This window comes from Orcinus orca, chromosome 5, assembly GCF_937001465.1.
Source record: "Orcinus orca chromosome 5, mOrcOrc1.1, whole genome shotgun sequence".
Lineage (NCBI taxonomy): Eukaryota > Metazoa > Chordata > Mammalia > Artiodactyla > Delphinidae > Orcinus > Orcinus orca.
In genome coordinates, this window is record NC_064563.1 from 61776390 (window position 1) to 61803358 (window position 26969).

The 26969-nt window shown below is 36.5% G+C and overlaps 1 protein-coding gene across 3 annotated transcripts in view; it reads left to right on the plus strand.

Annotated features, from left to right (window-relative positions):
- Positions 1 to 414: 414 nt before the first annotated feature.
- MFN1 (mitofusin 1) overlaps positions 415 to 26969 on the plus strand; it is a 32670-nt gene continuing 6115 nt past the window's right edge. Inside the window, exons 1-16 of one of the 3 annotated variants that reach the window (XM_033429477.2) lie at positions 418 to 557; positions 1064 to 1197; positions 1886 to 2001; positions 4859 to 4994; positions 6224 to 6386; positions 9087 to 9211; positions 10538 to 10646; positions 12253 to 12360; positions 15327 to 15480; positions 15594 to 15661; positions 21710 to 21831; positions 23472 to 23598; positions 23771 to 23875; positions 24172 to 24274; positions 24414 to 24643; positions 26563 to 26715. In XM_033429477.2, the coding sequence (XP_033285368.1) occupies positions 1890 to 2001; positions 4859 to 4994; positions 6224 to 6386; positions 9087 to 9211; positions 10538 to 10646; positions 12253 to 12360; positions 15327 to 15480; positions 15594 to 15661; positions 21710 to 21831; positions 23472 to 23598; positions 23771 to 23875; positions 24172 to 24274; positions 24414 to 24643; positions 26563 to 26715 (1815 nt within the window). In that variant the 5' untranslated portion in view covers positions 418 to 557; positions 1064 to 1197; positions 1886 to 1889. Of the gene's footprint in view, positions 558 to 1063; positions 1198 to 1885; positions 2002 to 4858; positions 4995 to 6223; positions 6387 to 9086; positions 9212 to 10537; positions 10647 to 12252; positions 12361 to 15326; positions 15481 to 15593; positions 15662 to 21709; positions 21832 to 23471; positions 23599 to 23770; positions 23876 to 24171; positions 24275 to 24413; positions 24644 to 26562; positions 26716 to 26969 lie in introns of all 3 variants that reach the window. The other 2 variants (XM_004270519.3, XM_033429478.2) reach the window with 2 other exon arrangements.

Below are 26969 nucleotides of genomic sequence, written 5' to 3' on the forward strand. Positions count from 1 at the left end.
GATTTTGTAGATGAGGCTCAGAAAAATGAAGCGGCCTCACACACCGCTATACTCCAAGCTCAGGAAGTGAATCACACAAGAACAGAGGGTAGTGGAGAGGTCAAAAGGTTTTTCTTTATTGCTGCTGGCGGAGTAAGCAGGAATCCTTGTCTGACACCCTAACTCCATCTCATCTCACCCCTCCTCCTTTTAGCTCTCCCTCACTAAACGAGCTACTGACAGCTAGCTACGCCTAGGCTGGGCAGAGTTTTGGAAACTTTGAAGGGAGAGGGAGGCGATGCACAAGTTGGGGGTGAAAGGAAAAGCATTCTTCTGGATGCATTGCCTGTTCACAACAATTCCTTGCCTTCTGCCCTTAAGAAAAATGGCGCTCGGAGTAGGTCACTTCCGGTTACGGAGCCAAACCAAATCGGGAAGGGCAAGAGACCGGAAGTGACCGCCCTCTCGCTTCTCCTCCCACCGCCTCCCAGTCTCCCAGCCTCTCTTGGAAGAATGAGGCGGCCAGAGGGCTGTGGCTGAGGTGCGGTTGCTGGGTGACAGGTCGGAGCCGGGACGGGGTGAGTGCCCGCAGCCTCGGCTGCGAGCCGGGTCACTTTGCTCGGGTGACCTTCGTTTTGCTGGGGGCAGGGGGCGAGGAGTCGTGCGTGGGGCGCTCTGTGACGAGGCGCCGCCGCGGTCCTGCGGAAAAGGAGGGAGCTGCTGCGGTTGCGAGTAGGGCTGGCGACCGGGTTAGGCCCGCGGAGCCCGCGAGCCCGGAGCCCGGGATACCGTGAGCCGGGGCCGGCGCAAGCGGGCCAGGGGTGGGGTCTGGCCCCGAGCCCTGCGGGCGGGGCTCCAGCGCCTGGTGTGGAGGACTGGGAAGGCCTTTCTTCAAGGTCGGCGTTCACCACCAGCTGAACCGAGTTGTTACCCCCACCGTGTTTTCCCGCTTGTCCCCTTTGGTCAGTCATTTCCTGACGCTTTGGAAGGCTCAGCCTTCTTTATGGCCGCTTTGCACCATTTGACACACATGCATACCAGGATTAGACTGGTGTGTGATCGTTTTTGTTTGGTGTTTTTTCAGGAGAAGCTGCCACCAAAACTTATTTTTCTTAACTTACACTCCTTGAAGTTCTTGGTACTTTGGCTGGAAACGTTAATACTCGCTTTAAGGCTTGCCTCCTTATTTGTTATGATGAGAACTACTTCTTTCTAAACGTTAGTATTGCATTATGATCTTGGAATTTTATTTCCTCATTCTGCATATCCACCTCCACTCACCTAGAGGTCCAGGTTGAAAAACGTAATAACTTAGTTACTGTTCGTGAACTTGGCTTCATGTCACTCGCTGCCGTGTTCCCTGATGTAGTTAAGAGTCACATGCAATCAGAATTTGGCCAGTTTCATCATCAGCAAAGGGAACTAAAGTAGAAATTGCAATCAAGATTTTGGCCAATTGAATTCACTTATTTTAGTGGAATATCACCCAAAAGTAGTCTTTAATTGTCTGACTAAAACACTTCTCCCCCAGGGACTTCCCTGGTGATCCAGTGGTTAGGAATCCATCCTGCAATGCCGGGGGACGTAGGTTCAATCTATCCCTGGTTGGGGAACTAAGATCCCACATGCCACGGGGTAACTAAGCCCACGCTCCACAACTAGAGAGCCTGCATGCCCCAACTACAGAGCACACGCACTCTGGAACCCCCCGCGCCGCACCCGAGGCAGCCAAAAAGTGAATATATAAATAAAACACTTCTTTCCCCCAGAAATAAATCTAAAAGTTTGGAAGTTTGGAAGTTTGGAAGTTTGTTTCATTGGGGAGTTAATGTTGCAGGAAGTGTTGTTAACTCACATGTCTTTATCATCCAGTTTAATTTGTACTTTTCTAACTTTTTATTTTCAGCATAATGGCAGAAACTGCTTCTCCACTGAAGCACTTTGTGCTGGCTAAGAAGACAATTACAGCAATCTTTGACCAGTTACTGGAGTTTGTTACTGAAGGATCACATTTTGTTGAAGGTTAGCTCCTCTAAGTTTTTTAAATAATTACTTTTGAAAATATATAAAGGTGCTTTATTCTTTCAACCTTGGTTACTGAACACATACAGGGGATTGTGCTCTATGAGAGATACCATAACAAATAAAACCCACTTCTGCCCTCCAAAAGAGGAAGATTGAATTATATTAATAGCAACTAAGAACGAAGTGCATATGTGAGGTCCTATTCTAAGCACTTTATTTTATTAATAACTCATTTAATCCTCAAATCAACACTGAGGCAGATTTTAATCACACTCATTTTAAAAATGAAGGCGGGCTTCCCTAGTGGCGCAGTGGTTGAGAGTCCACCTGCCAATGCAGGGGACACGGGTTCGTGCCCCGGTCCGGGAAGATCCCACATGCTGCGGAGCGGCTAGGCCCGTGAGCCATGGCTGCTGAGCCTGCGCGTCCGGAGCCTGTGCTCTGCAAAGGGAGAGGCCACAACAGTGAGAGGCCCGCGTACCGCAAACAAAAAAAAAAAAAAAAAAAAAAAAAATGAAGGAACTAAGGCACAGAAAAGGTAAGCAGCTTACCAAAGATCACGCAGCTAGTAAATGCCCAGACTGAAAGTCAGGCAGCCCACATTTAGCCATTATACTTACCACCCCCATCAACTCAGCAGTTAAGCCAAGATCTGAGACCTTTCTTATCTTCTCAAATGAGGCTGGGATGCAGTGGGGAAAGGGCAAAAGGAGTTTTCTTAAACAGAGTGTAACTGTTCAAACAAAGGTGGTGAGAATGTCATACTGGGAAATACTACTTTAGAGATAATTGTTGACCTTCAAGCATACAGTGAAAAGGGAGGGATTCTGTAAACTCCTGTGACAGTGGGAAAACATTTGGTAGGTTGGTAGAATCAAACTTTTTTCCTTGTCCTTCCTAATTCTCTTTCACCAGATTTTGAGTTTCTTGAGAGTAGGGATCCTGCCTTATTATTTTGTCCGTATTACCAGATCTGACACAAGTTTTGCTGTTGAATGAGGAAAAAAATACTGGTTCAGAATTTTAGTTTTCAATTTGGAAAGAATTTGAGCTGGCATGGTGACTTTTGAATAATATTTTATTCTACAGAAGTTGATGGGAAGTGAAAATGAAGTTAAATGTAACATCTTCTGTGTATTGAGCATGTAATAGATGCTAGGAGCTATTACTCTAGGAGCTAGTGAATTCAGCTTTAGAATCTGAATTCAATGTTACTGTTATTGGTGGGTATCGAGCCAGTAGACACAACCAAACCACAGATCGGGAGAAGGAAGGATTTATTACTTGCGGCAGGTAAGGAGAACACTGGGGATCTTTCCTAAAGCAGTGTGTCCCCAAACAGCAAAATTGGGGAAGTTTTAAGCTAAGGGTACATGTGTATTTATGAAGGGGCTTGAGCAGAGGAGAATTCAGCATAGAATTGGAGCAAAGATCAACAGAGTCCAGGTCTTGGTTGACTGAAGTCAGGAGGGTCAACATCATCATTCAGTTCTCCACCTGGGTGAGGACTTCAGTTCCTGCAGAACGCAAAGATAGATAGATAGATAGATAGATAGATAGATAGATAACACACACACACACACACACACACACATATGTATGTCTCTTAAGGAGGAACTAGGACTCTGCTTTATCACTCACTGTTGTTTGACTGCCCTTTCTCTTTTGCTGCATTCCTTTGTTCCCTTAAGATCATCAATTACTGAGACCTGTTCAAGGACAAGCATTGTGGCCAGGCTTAGATCACAAAATGGCTTAGGCCAGGATGGATTCTCTTAAGTCAAGAAAGCCATTTCTGGTTCTCTTTCTCCAGGGACCCCCTAACCTATCTGCTTACATTACTGGTTCTAAAACCTCAGAAAAAATTGTTGCAAAAAAGAGGCAAAGCGAGTAAATCAGGAAGCACGTAGAAGAGCAAGAATGAAATGAAAAACAAAGATGAATGTAATGGTATTTAAGCCAGTCTCGCCGGTATTCACCAAATTGCACATATTTTATCAATGTACTTGAAAAGTATGGTGAGATGTGAAGCTTAAGTTTAATTAGATGGTCACTCAGTAAGTTGTGTCAGTATTTGTCTCTAATTAGGACCATTCAGATAGCCAAATGAATCTTCATGTTTTCACCTTCAAAATGAGGTGAAAAAAATGTAAAATGTATATTCCTGAAATATAAACAAAACTGAGATACTTTCCTACTTTTCAAATCGTTGCTTTCCCAGCTACCCCCATCTCTGGAGGAAGAGAGATTGGGGCTGGTGTAGGCAGTTACTCCCAAACCTGACAGGAGTGGGTTACAGTCTGCAATTCTCTTTTCATTCATGTTCAAGGAGCTGTCTTGCTCCACCCCTGTGGGAAGCAGACAAGAAGTGGTAAGACAGCAAGGTCTTACCTAGCTTGACCTCCTTGAACCATATCTTTATTTTGGGGGGACTGCCCATTCAAACCTCACTCTTAGCATGTGAATCCCTCTTCTCAGTTCAAGATTTGAAGCTCCTATCAGGATGGAATAATAATAGGTGGATATTAGGTTCTAGTTTTGCTGTTCAGAAATGCTTTTTTGTCTTAGGTGGGTATTTTGTATCTTTGAGACCTAGATGAATAATAAATACCCTTTTGACTGGACCCCTGTAATTTTTAATAATTTTGAAATTCTTTTGGGCAGTATTCTTATGACCCATTACAACAAGGCATTCACCTTTTACCAAATATTCAGATACCATGTTATTTTTATTTTCAAATATCATGTTAATATAGAACAAAACCCAAATATATGTATATCTTAAGTATTCTGTTTTATAATTAACTTAATATTCATCTATATTACTTTCTCTAATACTGTTTCAATTTTACAGCAACATACAAGAATCCAGAACTTGACCAAGTAGCTACTGAGGATGATCTGATAGAAATACAGAGGTATAAAAATAAGCTTTCCATCATTGGTGAGGTGCTATCTCGGAGACATATGAAAGTGGCATTTTTTGGCAGGTAATCCTTTATTATTTCTTCTCAAGGGTAGTTTCCAGATATTAGCTTTTCTTGATCATATCCGCAGCTCTGTTTCTGATGTTGCAGCAAGTGATATTCTTCCCTCTTCTCTTCACAACAGTTTCTGCCTGTATTAAATGTTAAAGCTATTAGCATGTAAAAGAACTTGTTCATTTTAGCTCCTGGTATAAAATATAGCTTTATGAAGCTATATTTTTGCTTTTTAGGAATGCTTATCTCTAAGAATTGGCTTCTTAGCCAGCTGTAAGAATAGAAAAACAGATAAGTATAATTTGTGACTTACTCTTTTTAAGTTTCTATTGATTATCAGGTGTGCCTTCCAAAAGGATTTTCAGCTCCATGATTCCCAGAGGGAGAATAAGAAGTGCCATTCCTTAATGAAACTTCTGGAGTGGTAGAATGATTTCTGCCACAGCTCATACGTTAATTTAAGGACCATTTGTTAACTACCTATGTACCAGTCACTCTGTTAGGTACTAGAGATGCAAAGAGAAATGACGAGGCCCCCACTTGATTGTTCAGATATCATGTGCTGTTCACCAGTAGAAGCATTTATTTACTCACTAACCTCATAGGCCTTCTAAGCTATTTCCCATCTTAGGGCTTTAGCACTTGCAATTTCCTATGCCTAGAATTCTCTTTGCCTTGTTGTATGTCTGACTCCTTCTCACTCTTCAAATCTCATCCTAAATGTTACTACAGCAGAAACCTTTCCGGACCACTCTAAGGTATTCCTTCTCAGTTATTCTCTGCTAAAGCACCCTGTTTGTGTCCTTGAAAACTTTTCTCAAAGTTCTGTTTTTGTTTGTTTTTTGTTTTATGTTGTTATCTGCTTCTTCCACTTGACCATATTCTCAGGGCCTTAAACAGAGTCTAGTGTGAAGTAGGTCCATGAAAGAGGCCTACCCCAGGTTAGGGTGGTATAGGAGTGGGAGGGAAGAGGCCTCCTGGAGAAGTGACGACTCAGTTGTCCTGCTTGAGAAGAAGAAATAGGAATGAGCTTTGCGTGTGAAAAAGGTCCAGCCCAGATTTAAGATGGGATGTTAGACCACATCTTGTGATGGGAAGAGTGGGCTGTGATTTCAGATTGTAATCTGATGAAATTTTTTTACAAAATTTGCATTCTAAAAAAGTTGGCCTTTGACCCAGTGAAAGAACAAAGTTTTTACCATTATGTTTTGTCATGATTTTGTGTATTCATTCTTCAGGACAAGCAGTGGGAAGAGCTCTGTTATCAATGCCATGTTGTGGGATAAAGTCCTCCCTAGTGGAATTGGCCATACAACCAATTGCTTCCTGAGTGTTGAAGGAACGGATGGAGATAAAGCCTATCTCATGACAGAAGGGTCAGATGAAAAAAAGAATGTAAAGGTATACTGTTTGATCTTTAGCAACATAATGTACCTGACATAATGTCCTTAACTTGTTCTTTTAAAAAAATTTTTACAAGAAGATACTTTTAAGATACTTGTAAAAATTTTTTACAAGAAATACTAATGGAAGAACCATTAGTATTTCTATTCATAGCTTTTAAAACCATCACTAATATTTTGAATTTTTTAAAATTCTTTTGCTTCAGAGCTAAGTTACTGGAAGAATAAAACCTGTCCTCAACTAAATGAAAGTAAATTAGAATTAAAAGTTTATAAAATTTTTAAAATAGTGTTCCTGGTGAAAAGAACATTATTGAAGTGTGTTGTTGCTGTTTAATCTCAAATCTTGTCTTTCTAAAGAAAACTTTGTTTAAAAAATTGAGCTCTGGAATCTGTTTTTGACACATCTGTGCCTTTAGAAACTGTTTTTGCCTTTGGAATATTTGGTAAGCATATTCATTAGTAAATGTTATAGCTTTATCAGATAAAGGCCAGTGGTAGTTCCCTGGCTTTCATAAATTTCTTAAGGAATTCAGTGGCACTAGATTTTTTTTCAGCCAAACAAAAATAAAAAGCAATTAGGATGCAAGATATTTACTCTGCAATGAAAGCAATTGGTAAAAGGCACTGCTTCTCACTATACTCACTTTCTCTTAAGTCGTAAGATCTCTCCCACAAATGCAAAAGTTCAGTGTGTGAAGATCCATGCTATTTTAGTTTTGGCTAAACTGTAGGTGGATTCATAGGTCTAGTCCTCCTTCTGTGAGTTTGCTGTTTGATCAGAGAAAGTAACTCAATCTGTCTAATACCCTTCAGATTACTTACAAACAATAAATAAGATGATATTTATGAAAATATTTTTCAAGCTTTTAAGCCATACAAATGAAGGAATTGCTTATTTTCTAATCAAGATAAGTAGAAGACACTATTCTAAATACTTGTAATAACTCAAATCTCACCACAACTCTGTCAGATGGGTGCTTTTATTATTTTAATTTTATAGGTAAGGTATCAGGATTTTTTTTTTAATTAAACTAATTTATTTTTGACTGCATTGGGTCTTCGTTGCTACGCACGGGCTTCCTCTACTTGCGGCGAGTGGGGGTTACTCTTCGTTGCAGCGCGCTGGTTTCTCATTGCGGTAGCTTCTCGTTGTGGAGCACAACCTCTAGGCACACGGGCTTCAGTAGTTGTGGCTCGCGGGCTTCAGTAGTTGTGGCACGCAGACTCTAGAGCACAGGTTCAGTAGTTGTGGCATACAGGCCCAGCTGCTCCGTGGCATGTGGGATCCTCCCGGACCAGCGCTCGAACCCGCATCCCCTGCATTGGCAGGTGGATTCCTAACCACTGCGCCACCAGGGAAGCCCAGGTATCAGGATTTTAATACAAGTTTATAATTCTATCAAAAAGTTTATGAAAGCAAGCAGAAAAACCCCTACCTAACATTGTCACTGTGGAGGTTCACTTCAAGCCTGATCAGGACTATTGTGCCCATTTGAAAATAGATGTTTCCCTTTAAAATTTCATACAGATCACAGAAGAACCATCGAGGTATGTGTACTGATGCCCTTTCCTTGATTATTAATTTTGTCTTAAGCCCTTTGTACTTAATTGTATGTTTAACACATACAAGAAAGGTAATGAACTAATGTGTGTCAGAAGTCATCTTGAGAAATAGAAATATTTTAGGAAATTTAAATGGAAAGAGAAGGCGTAGTCATTGATATAAAGCAGGCTTGTGTGAATAAATAACTGCCTAGTGACGTTCCTTTATTTTTCCCCCTTATTACTAAGCAATAAACTCATTTTAGAAGAGTTAGAAAATACAATTAGGCAAAAGAAAAGAAACTCCAAAACTCTTTAACTTCTAAATTCAGTGGAAATTCTTTGCTATAGAGTTACATTGGTGTTTCTCTGTATTTTTAAAACAAAATGGTTTTATATCATATATGCTATTTTCTTTCTTTTTTTAAATAATTTTGTTTATTATTTATTTGGCTGCACTGGGTCTTCATTGCTACACGTGGCCTTTCTTTAGTTGCAATGAGCAGGGGCTACTCTTCGTTGCAGTGTGCGGGCTTCTCATTGCGATGGCTTCTCTTGTTGTGGAGCACGGGCTCTAGGTGCACAGGCGGGCCAACAGTTGTGGCATGCAGGCTCAGTAGTTGTGGCTCGTGGGCTCTAGAGCGCAGACTCAGTAGTTGTGGTGCACGGGCTTAGTTGCTCCGCAGCATGTGGGATCTTCCCGGACCAGGGATCGAACCCATGTACCCTGCATTGGCAGGTGGATTCTTAACCACTGCACCACCAGGGAAGTCCCATATATGCTATTTTCTGATTTGCTTTTTTTCTCTTAACATATTGTGAATTTCTTTTCATACATACAATATCAATTTCAGGGGTTGCATGGGATTCATTGCCAGAGTTCCATTTGTTGGACATTTAGAATGTTTCCAGCCCAGATTATCGTTGTTGAATGGTATGAGTAAACGGTTTCAAGGCCTTATTTTTTTTCCTACTTGGTAATTTTAAACCTCAGGTTTCTCAAGATTGCTCAGATGGTTTTACTTCAAAAGATTTAAAGTTCTGCTTTTTCTACATGTTTTGCAGAAATAAATGTACCAAATCATAATATTTTAAATTTTTATTGAATTTTGTTACAAGTAGAGTTTTATTTTTTCTTTCCTTCCCACTTTAGACAGTTAATCAGCTGGCCCATGCCCTTCATATGGACAAAGATTTGAAAGCTGGCTGTCTTGTACATGTGTTTTGGCCAAAGGCAAAATGTGCCCTCTTGAGAGATGACCTGGTTTTAGTGGATAGGTAAAATTACATATGAATTGTTTTCTACGTATGTATTTGTATTTTTTTTTTTTTTAGAAATGCTGCTTGCTTCTAGCATGTAGTACGTAAAATTTTTAAATGTTCAGTTGCTTAAAAAAAAATGTTCAATTGCTGCTTTGTTCTCATTTGCTAGATTGTAATGGAATTAGATAAGTTATTATTTTTTTGTTTTTTAATGGTTTCATAAAAGTGCCAATTTATCAGTTTAATTCTATTACAGGAAATTTCAAGAATTGTCACTTTTTCTCTAGACTGACTTTGTAGTTTGGATAATTGCTTGGGCCTTAGAGATTGTCTCATTCTAGATACCTAGATAGATAACTCTAAATAGGTATTATTTTTAATCAGTAATTATTCTTGAGACTTAGTTTCCCAAAATAACCGCTGGACAGTTCATACAGCTTTTCATTATTCAAGAATTAATCGCATGCTTTTGTAATTTATTCAGCCTCTTCTGATTAACCTGCATTTAATATGTTTTTTCAAAAATCATCCTGCTACACTGGTGCTTAATAAAATGGTAATGCATATCTCTTTAGCAGAGTCCTTAACCAAAAAAAGTAGTTAAATGATTTTTTAAAATTGTGGTGTGTTCTTTTGTTTTCTTCAGTTAAAATTTCAGTGTTCTATGGAAATCTTTATTTTTTTGGTTGAGGGTCTTCCCTTTTGATTGAAAGCGAGTTTCAAGTAATCAACAGAAATAGCTCAGATGAGAGAAGGTGCTTGGGAAATTAAAATATTTGGTTTAAATATAATATTAACTAATTAATTTTTCTTTATTTCATGGCCAGACTGTATCCATGACCCCAACCTGTTAACTTGCCAATTTGTCACAGGACATATCAAGTCAATGTATAGACAGTTGGTCTCTACTTTTTATAGTATAGGTTGTATATTAGCCTAGGTTTTATTTTCTTTTTTTCCATTGCTTATTTTCAATCTTCCAAAGCATAAAGATTTAAAAGATTAAAATAGTGAACATGTTACTTGCTTTGTCAAAAATCACGAAGTTTTCTCTCTTTAGTAAATAAACTTTTTTAGCATTTGTTAAGTTGTTGATTGGACAGGCTCTGGGGGTTGTCAGCAGAATAGAAGTATATAAAGCACAGATTCTCAGCTTTCCACAACTGCTGTCTTATAGCTGAGAAAGTAATTTAAATCTCCTAGGCTTCAGACTGATAACTGGTAGAAATCCTATCCTTTAGACTTCAACTAATTCTTAAAAGTTTAAAAAAATTATCTCTCTGTAATCTAAATTTTCTTTTTAAAGAATATATAACACAATTCTTATTTTATTCCCATTAGTCCAGGTACAGATGTCACTACAGAGCTGGATAGCTGGATTGATAAGTTTTGCTTAGATGCTGATGTCTTCGTTTTGGTTGCAAACTCTGAATCAACTCTAATGAATACGGTAGGGTCTAATCATTATTTTGTTTAAATGATAGGAAATGAAATGATGTCTGTTTTAATTCTGAAAAGTGAAGGAAATCCAAGTCATGGATTAGAAAGAAGCTTTAATATCAGAGGTGAACGAAGGGGTTTGTGTTTCTGTGGGATTGGAAGGGCTGATTCTGGTTTGATGGCTCTAGCTTCTAGTGAATATTTGAGTTCACGGTGTGATACATGTGTGTTGTTGACATTCACTGTGGTTATTTACAAGTTTCTGAAGGAATAGGCATCAGAATTGTTAGGCTGTTGGCTTAAGTCTTTTGAATAAAGTATAACACTCCCACCTCATCTCCCTATCTGGCAGGCAAGGCTTTTCATACTTTGAGTTTTGTCAGCCTTTTCCAGCTTTATCTGTGTGCACTGTAGGTTTCAGCTTACATGTGTACACTATAAGCTGCTGTCAAACATAGAAGATTATTTATCCAGAATGTCTAGAGCCAGACTTATTTCAAATAAACTTTCCAGAGTTTCAATATCTAATATCCAAAACTATTGTATAATCTTAAAAAAATTGTTATTCATCAAAAGCATATAAATGGCCAAACACCATTAAAACCTAGGTGTTACCAGCAAGACCTGTTTTGTCACCGTGTTATTAGTGTTTATATGGCCCGATCTATATCACATAAACCGTGTTGCTGTGACAACACTGACAGTTGTTTACAACCTGATGGTATAAAAAATAGGGAAATGTTTAAAACCTGTTTTAGAGTAACTGCATTATTTAGGTGTTGGATAAACAAACTTTGATACACATCCTGACTTTGGTACCTTTGTTTATGTTATTCTTTGTGCACAGTTCTTCCCCCTCCCAATTTTTCATCCTTCAAAAAGCCCTGTTGTCAGTACTTTTCAAGCCCATCTTTATCACCACTTCCTTCTTTATGGAGCATTTCCTAATTTCAATTGGATATTTATACTATTTATGGCATATACCTTTATTGTTTATTATGATGTGTTGTACATGTGTCTTACATTATTATTTACTTAGTCTAAATCTTCAAAAAGATGGGAGGTAGCTTTTTAAAAATATGGACTGTCGTATCTAGCAGTATCTTTTGTGTCATGCATATAGTAGAAACAGATAAATATTGGTTAAATTGAATTTCAAAAAAAGACTGATGGGAGGAGTAGGAAAATCTTAACTTTTGCTTTCTTATATCTTAGTTTTGTCATCTTTTTTTTTTTTTTTTTTTGTGGTACGCGGTCCTCTCACCGCTGCAGCCCCTCCCGTCGTGGAGCACAGGCTCCGGACGCACAGGCTCAGCGGCCATGGCTCACGGCGCCCAGCCGCTCCGCGGCATGTGGTACCCTCCCGGACCGGGGCACGAACCCACGTCCCCTGCATCGGCAGGCGGACTTCTGACCACTGCACCACCAGGGAAGCCCAGTTTTGTCATCTTTGAAAGTTTAATGCTCAGAGTGCTTTGGGATCCTTTATCAGTGGGTGTTATCACTGTTGTTAAATGGTTCAAACTTTGAGATTCAAGTAAAGTTTCAAGTATAAAGGTAAAAATAAAGTAGCTTTAAAAAAATAAACATACTGTTGGATATTTCATGTTTTTCAGGAAAAACAGTTTTTTCACAAGGTAAATGAGCGACTTTCCAAGCCTAATATTTTTATTCTGAATAATCGTTGGGATGCCTCTGCATCAGAGCCAGAATATATGGAAGATGTAAGTTATTTTTTTCTGTAAGTTTTGAAGTACAGTCATGTACATTGCTATCTGAAGAAACAATACATCTCATAGAATAGAACATCATAAGCAGCTATTCTCTTGAGAAGAATATAGTTACAGAAAACCTGAAGTGGATATGTGATAGAGACAGAGTATTAAGCTACTTTGAAGGAAAGTTATGTTATAAAAGTACTATCTAATCATTTTAGATCTTGAAATGTCCTTCTGTTTCTTTGTTGTTGTTTTAATATTTATTTATTTATTTGGTTTTGCTGGGTCTTAGTCGCAGGCAGGCAGGCTCCTTAGTTGCAGCTTGCCAATCTAGTTTCCTGACCAGGGATCGAACCCGGGCCCCCTGCATTGGGAGGGCGAAGTCTTAACCACTGTGCCGCCAGGGAAGTCCCCTGTTTTTTTTAATTCTCTATTTAAGTATAACATGACAGAAAAGTGTACAAATCATAAGTGTCCAGCTCAGTGAATTTACAAATTTGACACCTGTGTAAGGATCCAGATCAAGAAGGATCCAGATCAAGAAGCAGAACATTCCAGCACCCCAGTACCCCCTGTTTTTCTGGTTGTTCAACTTTATGTACTGGAATCACATAGTATCTACTTCTATGTCAGGTTTTTTGCTCAACATTACATTTGTGGTATGTATGCATACTGTTGTGCATAGCTGAAGTGCATTGCTGTGTGGTATTTCATCCTATGAATAACAGTTGATCTGTTCATTCTGATAGTTATGGGCATTTGGATAAATTTCCTGTTTTTAGCTATCATGAATAATGCTGCTGTGCATATTCTTTTTTTTTAATTTGCTTTTTGCCTGTGTCGGGTCTTGTTGCGGTGCGTGGGCTTCTCTCTAGTTGTGGCGTGTGAGGTCTGTAGTTGTGGCACGTGGGCTTAGTTGCCCTGTGGCATGTGGGATCCTAGTTCCCCGACCAGGGATTGAACCAGCATCCCCTGTGTTGCAAGACGGATTCTTAACCACTGGGCCACCAGAGAGGTCCCTGTGCATATTGTTGTATATGTCTCTTTGGTGCACATTGGTGTATATTTCTGCTGAGTATATACCAATGGTTCTCAGTGTAAGTGGCTGCGTGATTTTGTCCCCCAGGGAATATTTTGGTTGCCACAATTAAGGGTGTGTGCTACTGGCATCTAGTCAGTAGAGGCTAGTGATGCTGTTAAGCATCCTATAACACAGAACAGCTCCTGCCCCCAAACCAAAGATTTATCGGACTCAAAATGTCAATAACACAGGTATCAGTAATCCATGGGTATAATCTAGGAGTAGAATTGCTGGATTACAGATTAAGAATATACTGGGGGTTTATTGTTTGTTTTTTGGCCTCACCACATGGCTTACCAGGATCTTAGTTCCCTGACCAGGGATTGAACTCGCCCCCTTGGCAGTGAAAACAAAAGAGTCCTAACCACTGAACTACCAGCGAATTCCCAAGAATATGCTGTTTTAATAAATACAGCCCAAGTGTTTTCTGAAGTGCTCATACCAGTTTATATTCCCACCACCAGATTGAGAGTTCCACGTGATTTATATCCTTGCCAACACTTGGTATTTTTTGTTTTTCATTTTAGTCATGCTGGTGGTTTTAGAAACTTCATTTTAAAAAGAGTAGAGAATCTGGTATTTGGTCTACAAATAATATTTAATTTGCTTGATACTACTTTTTCTGATTTTAATAGTAGTATGTGTTTATTATTAAAAAAAACTTAGAAAATGCATTAAAAAATGAAATTTACACTATCCCATCACTATTCACATGTTAGATTATTTGCTTTCATTCTTCCCCTCACCCCCCAAATAGAAATTTTGCTTAATATGATGATTTATATCCTGTTGTTATTAACTCTTGCTTTATAATCATACTCTTTCAAATTGGGGTCTCATTTAATCATCAGAGAATTAGGAAATATCACCCACAGATTGTTCTTCTCCATTCCTATTTAGCTTAATTTTATTAAGTCTTAACGTGGAGATCTCTTATCATAGCCATAATGCTAAAGGCTGGTACTAAACCCTAACTAACTTCCAATCCTTCTTCCTAATTTAGGTACCCAAGTGCTATTGTTAAACCTAAAGTTAGAGCTCCAATCCCTAGCTAATGCATTCTCCCCAATTTTAATTCCGGGTAGTTTTTTTTTTAATATTTATTTTAATTTATTTATTTAGGCTGCGCTGGGTCTTATTTGCAGCTTGTGGGATCTTCGTTCCAGCATGTGGGACCTTTTAGTTGCAGCATGCAGGCTTCTTAGTTGTGGCCTGCTAACTCTTAGTTGCAGCATGCGTGTGGGATCTAGTTACCCAATCAGGGATTGAACCTGGGCCCTGTGCATAGGGAGCGTGAAGTCTTACCCAGTGGACCACCAGGGAAGTCCCCCCAGTGTTTTTTAGAAGAAAAATATACCATCTATGTTCTGATTTCAAATAAAGATAACTTCATTATAGCAAATTTATTGTAGCACTTAATTTCTGATTTTAAAGGTATTAATAGCTTTACTGTAGAAAATTTGGAAAATAAAAGCTTAAGGAAGAAATTAAAATGCCACCTAGTTTTGTGGGTATTGCCTGCATGCCACCTATTAATTTACATAAATATATGTACACATCATATACCCTTAATACAGAATTAGGAACCTTTCCCCATGCCATTAAACACTAATGTTTGTCTACAGTATGTTTCTTAATGGTTGTGTAGTATTTGATGGTCCATCAGAATTTTAAATTAAATGTTCAAGGAAGAATCATTAAGTTAAGAGGAAGATTTCCTGTCAGCAAGTATCAAACTTCATTTATTAGAACTTTTGGATTTGTTACATATAAGACAACTGTTACCATATCATATAGTAACAATATCACTATAAGTGGAGTTTAGTATAGGCCAGTAACTGTTATATTTGTTTAATTATTAGAATTGTTTTAATACCCTGTTTTTCTCTAGGTACGCAGACAGCACATGGAAAGATGCCTACATTTCTTGGTGGAGGAGCTCAAAGTTGTGGATCCTTTAGAAGCACGGAATCGTATCTTTTTTGTTTCTGCAAAGGAAGTTCTTAGTGCTAGAAAGCACAAAGCCCAGGGGATGCCAGAAGGTGGTATGTATTCATTATTTCATCCTTTTGAAATACAAATAGATTATAAAAATAGCATGCTAGAAATCTTATCTTGCTATATACTAGGTTTTAAAATCTTCACCTAAATATTACAGGTGGGGCACTTGCAGAAGGATTTCAGGCGAGATTGCAGGAGTTTCAGAATTTTGAACAAATCTTTGAGGTAGGAATTTTGTGAATGTACTGACTAATGTAAAACCGTAGCATTGGTTGGAGAGTGAGCATAATCTTCTGTTTTCACTACTTACCTTTGTCAGTAACCTTTGCTGTTATTTAGTGTAGTTTCTGACACAGCAAGTAAAACGAGGAAAGTTGGAAGAAAGAAAGTCCCCGCAAAGTGGATGATCTATAAGAATGGAAAATTAAAGATTGTAATTTCTTCCTATTCTTTTTCTTTAATGTATTTGTGTTTAAATGAGACACTAGTTTCTAATATTTTGTTGTTCAGTGGGTAAAATATTCTATATTCAATAGTCAGGCACAAGATTAAAGAAATGTAATTGCTGTTGGAATGGATAATAGAGCAAAATGAAGATTTTTTTTTTGATAGAACATAGTTAATGTCATTGGACAAAAGTTAATTACATTTCTAAACTGTATTGTCACCTGTTAATTCTCCATGTTTTATGCCAAATGTCCTGAATAAATGAATACAAAAATAATTAAGATATAGGTCCTGTATTTTAGGAATCTAAACTGCTGAGGTGCATGAATAGATAATGTGTGTGCAGCACTGGGGAGGGAAGATACTCTTATGTTTTGGTGTAGGTGTTTCATTCAGAGACATTAAAACTTTCTACATTGACTGAAAAATTCTCTAGCTGTTAATCTTCTTGACTCTAATTTAGCTCTTAGTTGTGCTTATTAGATTGCATATCTCCTTCTCATCCGCAGATGAACACAAATACTTCAGAAATGAAAAAAAACTTCCATCAGTAATTATTCTTCCTTATAAGTAGTAACTGTCCTAATAGTAAGGACATAAATGTTGAATGTACTTGGCAGAATTTTTAAAATTAACCATTTGCTCACCATCCCCTATTTTTAATTTGGTGAGAGGGAGAAAGACCATTAGGTAGATAAAGACAAGGTGTTTAAGAAAACCCATTCTCAGGCCCCTGGGATATCAGAGGTCCCTGGGATATCAGTAGGTGTCTTGTCAAACTAAGCTATAGGATATATGATATCCCAGTTACTCAAAGACCATTGTTTATCTTCTTTCCCTTTTGCTTTCACAAGAGATTCAGTGCTCTCCTCACTCTTACCAGTTATAGTCCTTTCATCCATGGAGAAAATAATTGGGGAGCATATCATTGTTTCCCTTGTCTTTTCTTATTTATTGAGCTTTTCTTTCTTCCTGTGTGTTTGTGTGCATGTGTGTTTGTCATTGATTTCTCCTACCAAATCATATATTGTTCAGTTATACATTTATACCTCTTTCATATTGGTTCCTGGTACAGCATTTGATTTCCCAGAATATCTCCTTGAAGAGGTGGGAATGAGAAGAATAAAAGATGTGCTGTAGAGCACTGGTTTTCAAACCCGGCTGATGATGAGAAACACATGAGGTACTTTAGAGACCTGCAGACTCCTGACTCATCTCAGAGACTAATCCAGTAGGGCTAGGATGGACCTAGGAATCTGTTATATATTTAAAGTTCCCTGAGTGATTGCAATAATCAGGCAGACTTAGGAACTATTCTTTTTAATGTTTTTAGAAGAAACTTGGCATTTCACTTTTTTATTGTAAAAGTTCATTTGAGCATCTAAAAATTATATACGGAAAAAACTGTTTATGAGCAAGAGCTTTTACATGAAGTTGTGGAGAATGTTAGGCTTTAGAGTTTGAAATTTTTGTTTAAAACTATGATATAAAATGAGAATAAGCTAGAAATTATTTGAATTTACCTAAAGAAATAATCAGGTGGCAAAAAATTTTGTCTGGATGGCCAGACCTTTTTTTGGTAACTGCACTGACAACTCTTTTCAACTTTTGTCAAAGCTGAAATTTGTTACTTTTAAAACTAATTTTGGTAATTTATGATTTCCTATAAATTGGTGCATTTCTGAGAATTTATGATTTAGTATAAAATTGTTCATTTAAAAAAATTTTGTATTCCTTTTCTATATCTATACTTATATGTATATATAGATAGAGAAAGGATACAAGAAATATCTGTGTATTTTAAACCTTAATTGGATTTACCAATGATCTGATTGCTTTGCTTTTCCTCCAAAGACTTTGGTTAATTTATCAGTTGATACATAGTATTTTTGGGGTTTTATTCATTAAATTCTATGTTAATCTTTACACAAAGTTTCTTTCTGCTTTCATTATATAAGTGGGATTGTTTTTTGCTTTTTGGTCTTTAAGAAAGAATTTAGGGCCATGAATTTGTCTGTGAGTGTAGCTTTGGATGTATTCTATAGGTTTCAGTATCCAGTTTCATTGTTGATTAATTTTTAATGATAGCTTTTGGCATTTCCTATTCAATACAGGAGTTACTAAAATTCAGATGTTTTGATTATTATCATCTAACTTTTCTTGATTTTTTTTGCATTGTGATCACAAATGTGGCCTTTATACACATTTTCTCTGTTTTTAGAATTCAATATTGTGTGTGTAGTCTTATAAGATGATTTTTGTATAAAGAAAAACTGTACCAAGTTAATCATTTTATCAAACAGTCTAATCTTTGCCATGGACCTCTTGAGATTCATTTGGTTTAAAAGAAGCTGAATATTATGAACTTTCAGGGTACCAAGTTAAATAAGGCTTGGAAATTAAATAAAATCAATCAAGAAAATCAATGTTAATTCTATTCATATGTTTTCTTGTTTTCAACCTATATTTGGACAGGTGTATATTCTGAACACAGTTTAGAAATCTAAAATTTTTTTGCCCAAATATTTGGCCATTAACTATTCTTAATAGTTTTGTGTCAGTGAATTTGTTGTGAAGGACATTCCTGGGACAACTGGTGAAATTTGGAAATGGACTGTATGTTAGGTTAATAGTATTGTCCTGGTGATAAAAGTTCTGAATACAGTAATTGTTTTGTGGTTGTATAGGAAAATGTCCCCATTCTTAGGAGACACATGTTAATATATTTAGTAGTAAGGCTGTGGTGGTTACAATGAACTGTCAGATTGTTCAGGAAGAAATATATACAGGTATGTATAAAGATGAATATCTATATAGACTTACCTATATAGATCTGCATGGAGAGAGAGAAGGAAAGGTAAACAAAGCTGAATGTTAACATTTGGTATATTTACTTGAAAGGTATATTGTATCTTGGTGGTCTTTCTTGCAATTTTCCTGTCAGTTTAAGATATTTCAAAATAATACATTGGGAGTGGTAAATAGCATGTTATTGGGTATTTAGGGTCTTTTATCAAGGGGACTTGACAAGCTGGTTTATGTTTTTGTTTTTGTTTTTGTTCTTTGCGGTACGCGGGCCTCTCACTGTTGTGGCCTCTCCCGTTGCGGAGCACAGGTTCTGGACGCGCAGGCTCAGCGGCCATGGCTCACGGGCCCAGCCGCTCCGCGGCATGTGGGATCCTCCCGGACCGGGGCACAAACCCCTGTCCCCTGCATCGGCAGGCGGACTCTCAACCACTGTGCCACCAGGGAAGCCCTGTGTGTCTTAATTACACATAAATATTAATATTTACAAATTTGTAACTACATATGACTAAATCATCAGCTGTTTTCTGTAGATGTTATTAGAAAATCAGAAGATGATCATAATTGAGATGTGATTATTGTTTTGGTTCTAAATCTTTAATAAGTTTTAAAACAGCCTACAGGATACTCTGACAAGATGGAATTTAAATTGTCTGGTGTAGTATTTTAAATTTCTCCTTGGAAAATTAGAGTTCCTGATAAAATAAGTCTGGGAACTGCTGCATGCTATATATGTCTCCCATGGAGATTCATAAGTATATTAGTATATAAAGGGCTCTGAGAAATTGTTCAGTAAAGAACCTTTATTTAAATTAGCATTCCCTGGGACTTCCCCAGTGGTCCAGTGGCTAAGACTCAGTGCGCCCAATGCAGGGGGCCCGGGGTCAATCCCTGGTCAGGGAACTAGATCCCACATGCTGCAACTAAGACCTGGTGCAGCCAAATAAATAAATATTTTAAAAAATAAATTAGCATTCCCTATACTTAGTTTGGAATAGAGTATTCCTTTTGCAGTTGACTTCTGATATTTTTCTGATCAGCGGGAACGTCAGTGTGGGATACTTTTTAATCAGAAAAAGATTGCCTGTTTTCTTCTTTATACTTATTCACCAATGTATATTTTTGAATTAAGGAATAACTTGTATATTGCCTAATAACTTTTGGAGGTCTTTTCTTTTTCTCTAGTCTAGCTCTAATACTGTGCTGTTATCTACAAATTTGGGGTCTTCATTGCTGATATCTAGATCTGCTTCATCGAGGAACAGAATTTCTTTTAACTTTTTTTTCTTTTAAAAATATTTTTATTCTTTTATTATAGTTTTTGTGATGGTTAATTTGGCAATTTATGAGATAGTTATTTAAAGTAAAATCATAACTTTGTTTTGGTCATTAAAAAATAAGCAGTTTGAAAAAAATAAGCAGTTTGTACTTTAAATGTTTAATATTTTGTAGTTATTGGTGGCTTCTGCTTTGGCATATACAGAACAGGAATACTGTAACTTCTTATTAGTAATCTCTTCAGGATTAGTGATAATTGAGTGACGTATAAATGAGCTTGACAATGAGCAAAAGTAAGACTATGCACTGAAAAAAAGTAATGGGCTCTGAGTTAAGACATAAACTGTTAACTAAATGAATTACCCTCATGTGCCCTATAGCTAAAGAAATGAATCTGCTTTGTTTTCTATACCTCAAAAAAATACCAAAGAGAGAATTTAAAAGTCTCTTCTGTCTTAGTGAAGTAATCATTTTAGAGATGTGACGGCTCAGCATAGATTATAAATAGAACACTGAATGAATATATAATATACTAATGATTTCACCATAACAAATATAGTGCTAGTGTATTAAGTGACTACCTTTTAAAGCTTAAAAGCTATTTATTTTGATAAAGGATAGTAATTACTTTCAGAAGTAATTACCACAATTTGTACTGGTTTTATATTAAGTTCAAGAAGATGAGTTCATGGAAATATTGGAGAGTTGGGGAGTATATCCCTAATTTGATGTCGTGACCCAGATGAGTGTTCTTGGTTGTTCAAAGACCAGATAGTATTTCTCTACACTTGCGGTTGTTTTCAAATGTTATGTCAGTACAGAATTTGACTTTTCTATGATGTAAAAGTGAAAGGCCAATTTTAATTTAATAATTTTGCTAGCACTTAAATGATGAATCACAGTAAATGTTTTAAATAACAAGTAATATGCACATATATTGAAACTGAAACAAAATTTCACAAAAGAAATATCCATCATCATACGTGGTGCATTCTGATGTATTCTCTGTGTAAAAAACACAGGTCATGAAACACTAATTGATTTGTACAACTGTTAGTAAGTTGTGAGCTACAGTTAGTGAAAGTGAAACATGAGATAAGGCATCATTCTGACCTATATGCACACACTATATAGTCCAATGACAATAATGGGATTATCTTAGAAATAGCTTTAGATATTTTTCTATAAACAATTTAAAATATTACTTAGGTTGTTTGCTGTTAAATAGTATTTTTCAATTTGTTCAAGCTTTAATCTGTAGAAGTCCTTTTTACTAACTTTATGTGAATCGTATCGTTCATTTGTTTCAATGTAGAATTCTATTTCATGGCTTAAGAACTTCATGAGGTTTTCATTGCAAATATGAGAAAAATCAAGATAGATGGACTAGAAGTAGATTAAAGGTGATCCAAATAAAATTAGTAATCCTAATAGGAAACCTTTTTTAACATTCAAAATCGCACCCTTTTTTATTTATTTAAAAAAATAATATAGTCAAAGAGCCATTGCACATTACTGTGTAAAATTACACAAAGCTATGAACTTGCTGTTAAAGCCTTTTAACTTTTAAGTTTTTGACATTTTTTTTTACCTTTATAATTTTAAGTTGTGTTTGTCATCCATTTATTTTCTATCCTTATGTCTGTTTTGGTTAACATTACAAACAGCAAGTTTTTGTGTTTAAATTCCTGAAAACGTTGGGATGGAATTACAGTAATGTGTTATGGCTTGGGCCCCTCGCAGGAGTGTATCTCGCAGTCAGCAGTGAAAACAAAGTTTGAACAGCACACTATCAGAGCTAAACAGATACTAGAAACGGTGAAAAACATAATGGATTCAATAAACGTGGCAGCAGCAGAGAAAAGGTATGAATTCATTTTATTGCAAAATTATTTTTGTGTCAATATGAATTCTTTAGACTAAGGTTTAAAATTTTTATATTATTAAATACCTTTCACACTAACATCAACCTTGCAGGTTTAGCTGATGCCTACTTGCATGTTTTTTAATGAATATTTGAAACTATAAATTTTTTTTTTACAACCTTGAACAAATACATCATTTACATCCCCTGGATCTCAGTATTCTCGTGTGTGAGCTGTGATTTTAAAATGTTCAGTGGCTTTAAATGTCTTTAAAGCAGTGAAAGAACCATTTCTTCCAGCAGAATTTCTCGAAGTCTCTTTTTACATTCAACCTATCACTCATCTTTCATGTATTCATACATTGAAACCTTGAAATCACTCCTTTATGCCAGTTGTGGTTTTATATCAGCTGGTAAACAAACAAGGTGATACTACCTGCCAGCCAGAAAGTGAATTTGGTAAGCATTACTCTATATGTCATACTATATTGCAGTATTTTTTTCCATTTATTACCTTGTAATGATGAAAATGAATACACGAAAGTGCCAACACTAGTCGAAGAAGAGGGTAGTTCTCACAAACTTGGTATACTTGAAACAGAGATTAAGATGTTATTAGATGTTATAAGCATAATGATGTTAAGCCTCAATTGGACCTTTAAGTGGGCTTAAGCCAGTCAATGGGAAGATATAAAGAATCTAAGATTAAATCCAAGATATAAAATTGGGGATTTTAAATGTATTTGATCTTGCTGAGAACAAAACTCCACTCATATCTAGGTCTGTTGCCTAATTTTGACACTTTAGCAGGAATGCATTATGTACAACATTAGAGAATTTGCAGCATATAAAACTCAAGGATCAGAACCCAGATTCTGATCTCTGGCCCTATGCACACTGTTTCTGTATAGTGAGCTCAGTTGCTTTATTATGGTAGCCAAAGTAAGTATTCGTCCACTGGATTGACCTTAATTTTTATAAAAATATAGGACATTGAAATAAACGTAGCACAAAAAAGATGTGATTTGAGGGTGGTTCGTATAATCATGCCTTGGGAACAGATGTCTTGGGAAAGATGATCTTAAAAGGATCTCAGGCTTTTATTTTCCTATATCATCCAGGGGTTGACAAATTTTAGCAGATAGTAAATATTCTAGGCTTTGTAGGCTATACTGTCTCTTTGGCAACTACTCAGTTCTGCGGTTTTAGAGCAAAAGCAGCCATATACACAATAGGTTCATGAGTGCTTGTGGCTGTGTTCCAAGAAAACTTTAACAGAAACTAGCGGATGGCTGGATTGGGCTTGCAGAGTGCTGTTTACTGGCCCCTGTTTATTAAGTAGACTTAATATTGAGTTAGTTCTGACTGTTCATATCTATGAAATGGGTGGAGATTTAGCATCCTTATTAATCCTTTGTGGGATTCAGGTACCACATGAGCAGAGAGACAGTTTATATCCAATCATCTGTAAAACATTTTATAAGTGAAATATTATTTGAATCCTTTTAGATGTTGAAATACAAGATTTTTTTTTCTTCTATCATGCTAACAGATGGTTCAATATATAAGTGAGTGTTTGTACTTAATTTCTTTGGGACTTTAATATACCCTGAATATTAATTACTTTTCATACTATAATAGGGTTTATTCAATAGAAGAGAGGGAAGACCAAATTGATAGACTGGACTTTATCCGAAACCAGATGAACCTTTTAACACTGGATGTTAAGAAAAAAATCAGGGAGGTTACAGAGGAGGTTGCAAATAAGGTGGGTAACATTAGCTTTGTGATTATAATATCTGGGAATGGAAATACTTTTGATAATGCTAGAAATGGTATCTGTTACCTTAAAGGAATATTTAAGTTTTTTCAATTTAATTTTTTTGAGTAGTTGGTAATCTTGTTTAAATATTATAATTCTGATTTTTTAATATTTTTAGGTTTCATGTGCAATGACAGATGAAATTTGTCGACTCTCTGTTTTGGTTGATGAATTTTGTTCTGAGTTTCATCCTACTCCAAGTGTATTGAAAGTATATAAAAATGTAAGTTAAATTGTAGTTAAATGTTATTCAGATACAGTTTCCTTATCTTATTCTGACTCTTATTCCACTCTTTAGTGGTTTGGCCATTTTAGTGTCTTCATGGCAATCAGTACATGATTAAACTATTACATCTCCTGTGCACTCTTGTAATAAATCTAAACTATAAAGTACACAGAAGAATTATCATCTTAGAAAAGAATAAGGTCATTTTAGTGTTTACTACTTTTTTGACATTTTAATAAAATCTGCATATATTCTAGAGAAAAAATAACGTGGACATTTACCATTGTTAACAGGAGTTAAATAAGCACATAGAAGATGGAATGGGAAGAAATTTGGCTGATCGGTGCACCAATGAAGTCAATGCTTCAATGCTTCAATCCCAGCAAGAAATTATTGGTAATATTTATGTCTGCAAGTTCATGTGTAGTTTTTTCTTTATGTCGTTGTTAAAAGATTTATTATAAAATCCTTTAGATATTTTATAAAATATTATTTACTGTTGTTAACTAAAATATCATAATTCGGTTCTTTCTAGAAAATTTGAAGCCATTACTTCCATCTGGTATACAGAATAAACTACATACACTGATTCCTTGCAAGAAATTTGATCTCAGCTATGACCTAAATTGCCACAAGTTATGTTCAGATTTTCAAGAGGATATTGTATTTCATTTTTCCTTGGGCTGGTCCTCCCTTGTCCATCGTTTCTTGGGTCCTACAAATGCTCAGCGGGTGCTTCTAGGATTATCAGAGCCTATCTTTCAGGTATATATATCTCTATATTTTTTTTTTGAGTAGGCTTTTTATTAGGTGGTTATTGCTGTACTATACAGGTATGTATCTGATTCTACCAGTTTAGAGTCTCTTTTTAAAAACTTTTTTGAATTTATCAATTCAATAATTTTTTTAATTTTTTTTTTCTTTTTGGCTGCGTTGGGTCTTCATTGCTGTGCGTGGGCTTTCTCTAGTTGCAGCGAGCGGGGGCTACTCTTCGTTGCGGTGCTTGGGCTTCTCATTGTGGTGGCTTCTCTTGCTGCGGAGCACAGGCCCTAGGCACATGGGCTCAGTAGTTGTGGCTCATGGGCTTTAGGGCACAGGCTCAGTAGTTGTGGCACATGAGCTTAGCTGCTCCGCGGCATGTGGGATCTTCCTGGACCAGGGCTCGAACCTGTGTACCCTGCATTGGCAGGCGGATTCTTAACCACTACGCCACCAGGGAAGTCCCTCAATTCAATAAGTTTTCAGAAAACTTACAGAGTTGTAAAACCATCGCCACAATCCAGTTTTAGAACATGTCTGTCACCCCAAAGGCTACCCTTGTGCCCATTTGCAGTCAGTTGTCATTTCCACTTCCAGCCCTACTGCTAGTCAGGTTTCTCTAGCTATCATTTTTACCCTTCAGGACATTTCATATCAATGGAATCACACAAAATGTGGCCTTTTGTGACTGGCTACTTTCACTTAGCGTGATGTTCTCAAGGTTTGTCATCATGGTATATGAATGTTGTAGCATGTATCAATACTCCATTTCTTTTTTTGGATGAATAATATCCCATTATGGATATCACACATTTTATTTATCCATTCACCAATTGATGGACATTTGAGTTGTTTGTACTTTTTGGCTATTATGAATAATGATGTTTTAAATACTCATAGACTGTTTTTATATGGACATCTGTTTTCATTCCTCTTGAGTATATATGTCTAGGAGTGAAATTGCTGGACCACATGGTAACTCCATGTTTAACTTTCTGAGGAACTGCTAAACTGTTTTCCAAAGCAGCTGCACCATTTTACATTCCCACCAGCAGTGTATTAAGGTTCTCTTTCTCCACATGCTCATCAAGACTTGTTATCATCTTTTTTATTATGGCAGATGTGAAGTTGTATCTCATTGTAGTTTTGATTTGTATTTCCTTAATGACTGATGATTTTGAACATCTTTTCATGTGCTTATTCGTGTATCTTATTTTGTAACATGTCTATTCAAATCATTTGTCCATTTTTAAATTAGGTTATTTGGCTTCTTATCGACTTGTGGGAGTTCTTTATATATATTCCAGATACATACAAGTCTTTATCAGATACATGATTTACAAATACATGTGTTTTTCTAGTCTGTAGCTTGCCTTTTAATTTTCTTACGGTGTATTTTGAAGTGTAAAAGATTTTAACTTTGCTTTTATTTTTTTTTTTAATTTTAATTTTTTTTTTTTGGCCACATAGCTTGTGGGATCTTAGTTCCCCAACCAGAGATTGAACCCAGGCCCTTGGCAGTGAAAGCGTATAGTCCTAACCACTGGACCGCCAGGGAATTCCCAAGGTTTTAAATTTGAAGTCCAGTTTTTTTTTAAGGATTGTTTTTTTGGTGTAAAAAAAATTTTTTTTATATACAGTTTTAATTTCACTTGAGAGTTGAAGGCTTATTGTTTTAGGTAGACTCATTGTATGTTATGAAAATTCATTCTTCATGATATCATTGGTCCATGTCACAGGAGATAACTTACAGACCATTTTTATTTTCTTCATGTATTTATGGTAAACTCATTAATTGGAGTCATTCTTTTTGTAGATTTACTACTGTAATTTTAAAAGAGAATACAATCGAATTTTGTAAATGTAACTTTTCCATTTGTAGTGGTTTAATTGAATTAATCCTTTCCCCCCCCCAACCTTATTAGCTTCCCAGATCTTTAGCTTCTACTCCCACTGCTCCTACCAATCCAGCAACACCAGATAATGCGTCACAGGAAGAACTCATGGTTACCTTAATAACAGCATTAGCCTCTCTTACGTCTAGAACTTCTATGGGCATCATTGTTGTTGGAGGAGTGGTAAGAAATAGTAACTTTTTTTTTGAAACAGTATTTTTTGGTGTAATTGAAATTGAAATTATTGCAAAGCTACCTGCTAGATCAGGAAAAGAAAGATATATTTACTTCAGTTTCCAGGATCCAAAAGATGACATGAAAAGTTGTAAGTTAAAATTAGTGAATTGGGTTTCACAAGTCTAATCTTAAAAATAAATATTTAAAAAAAATTTTAATTGAAATATAATTGACATATAAAATAGTATTAGTTTTAGGTG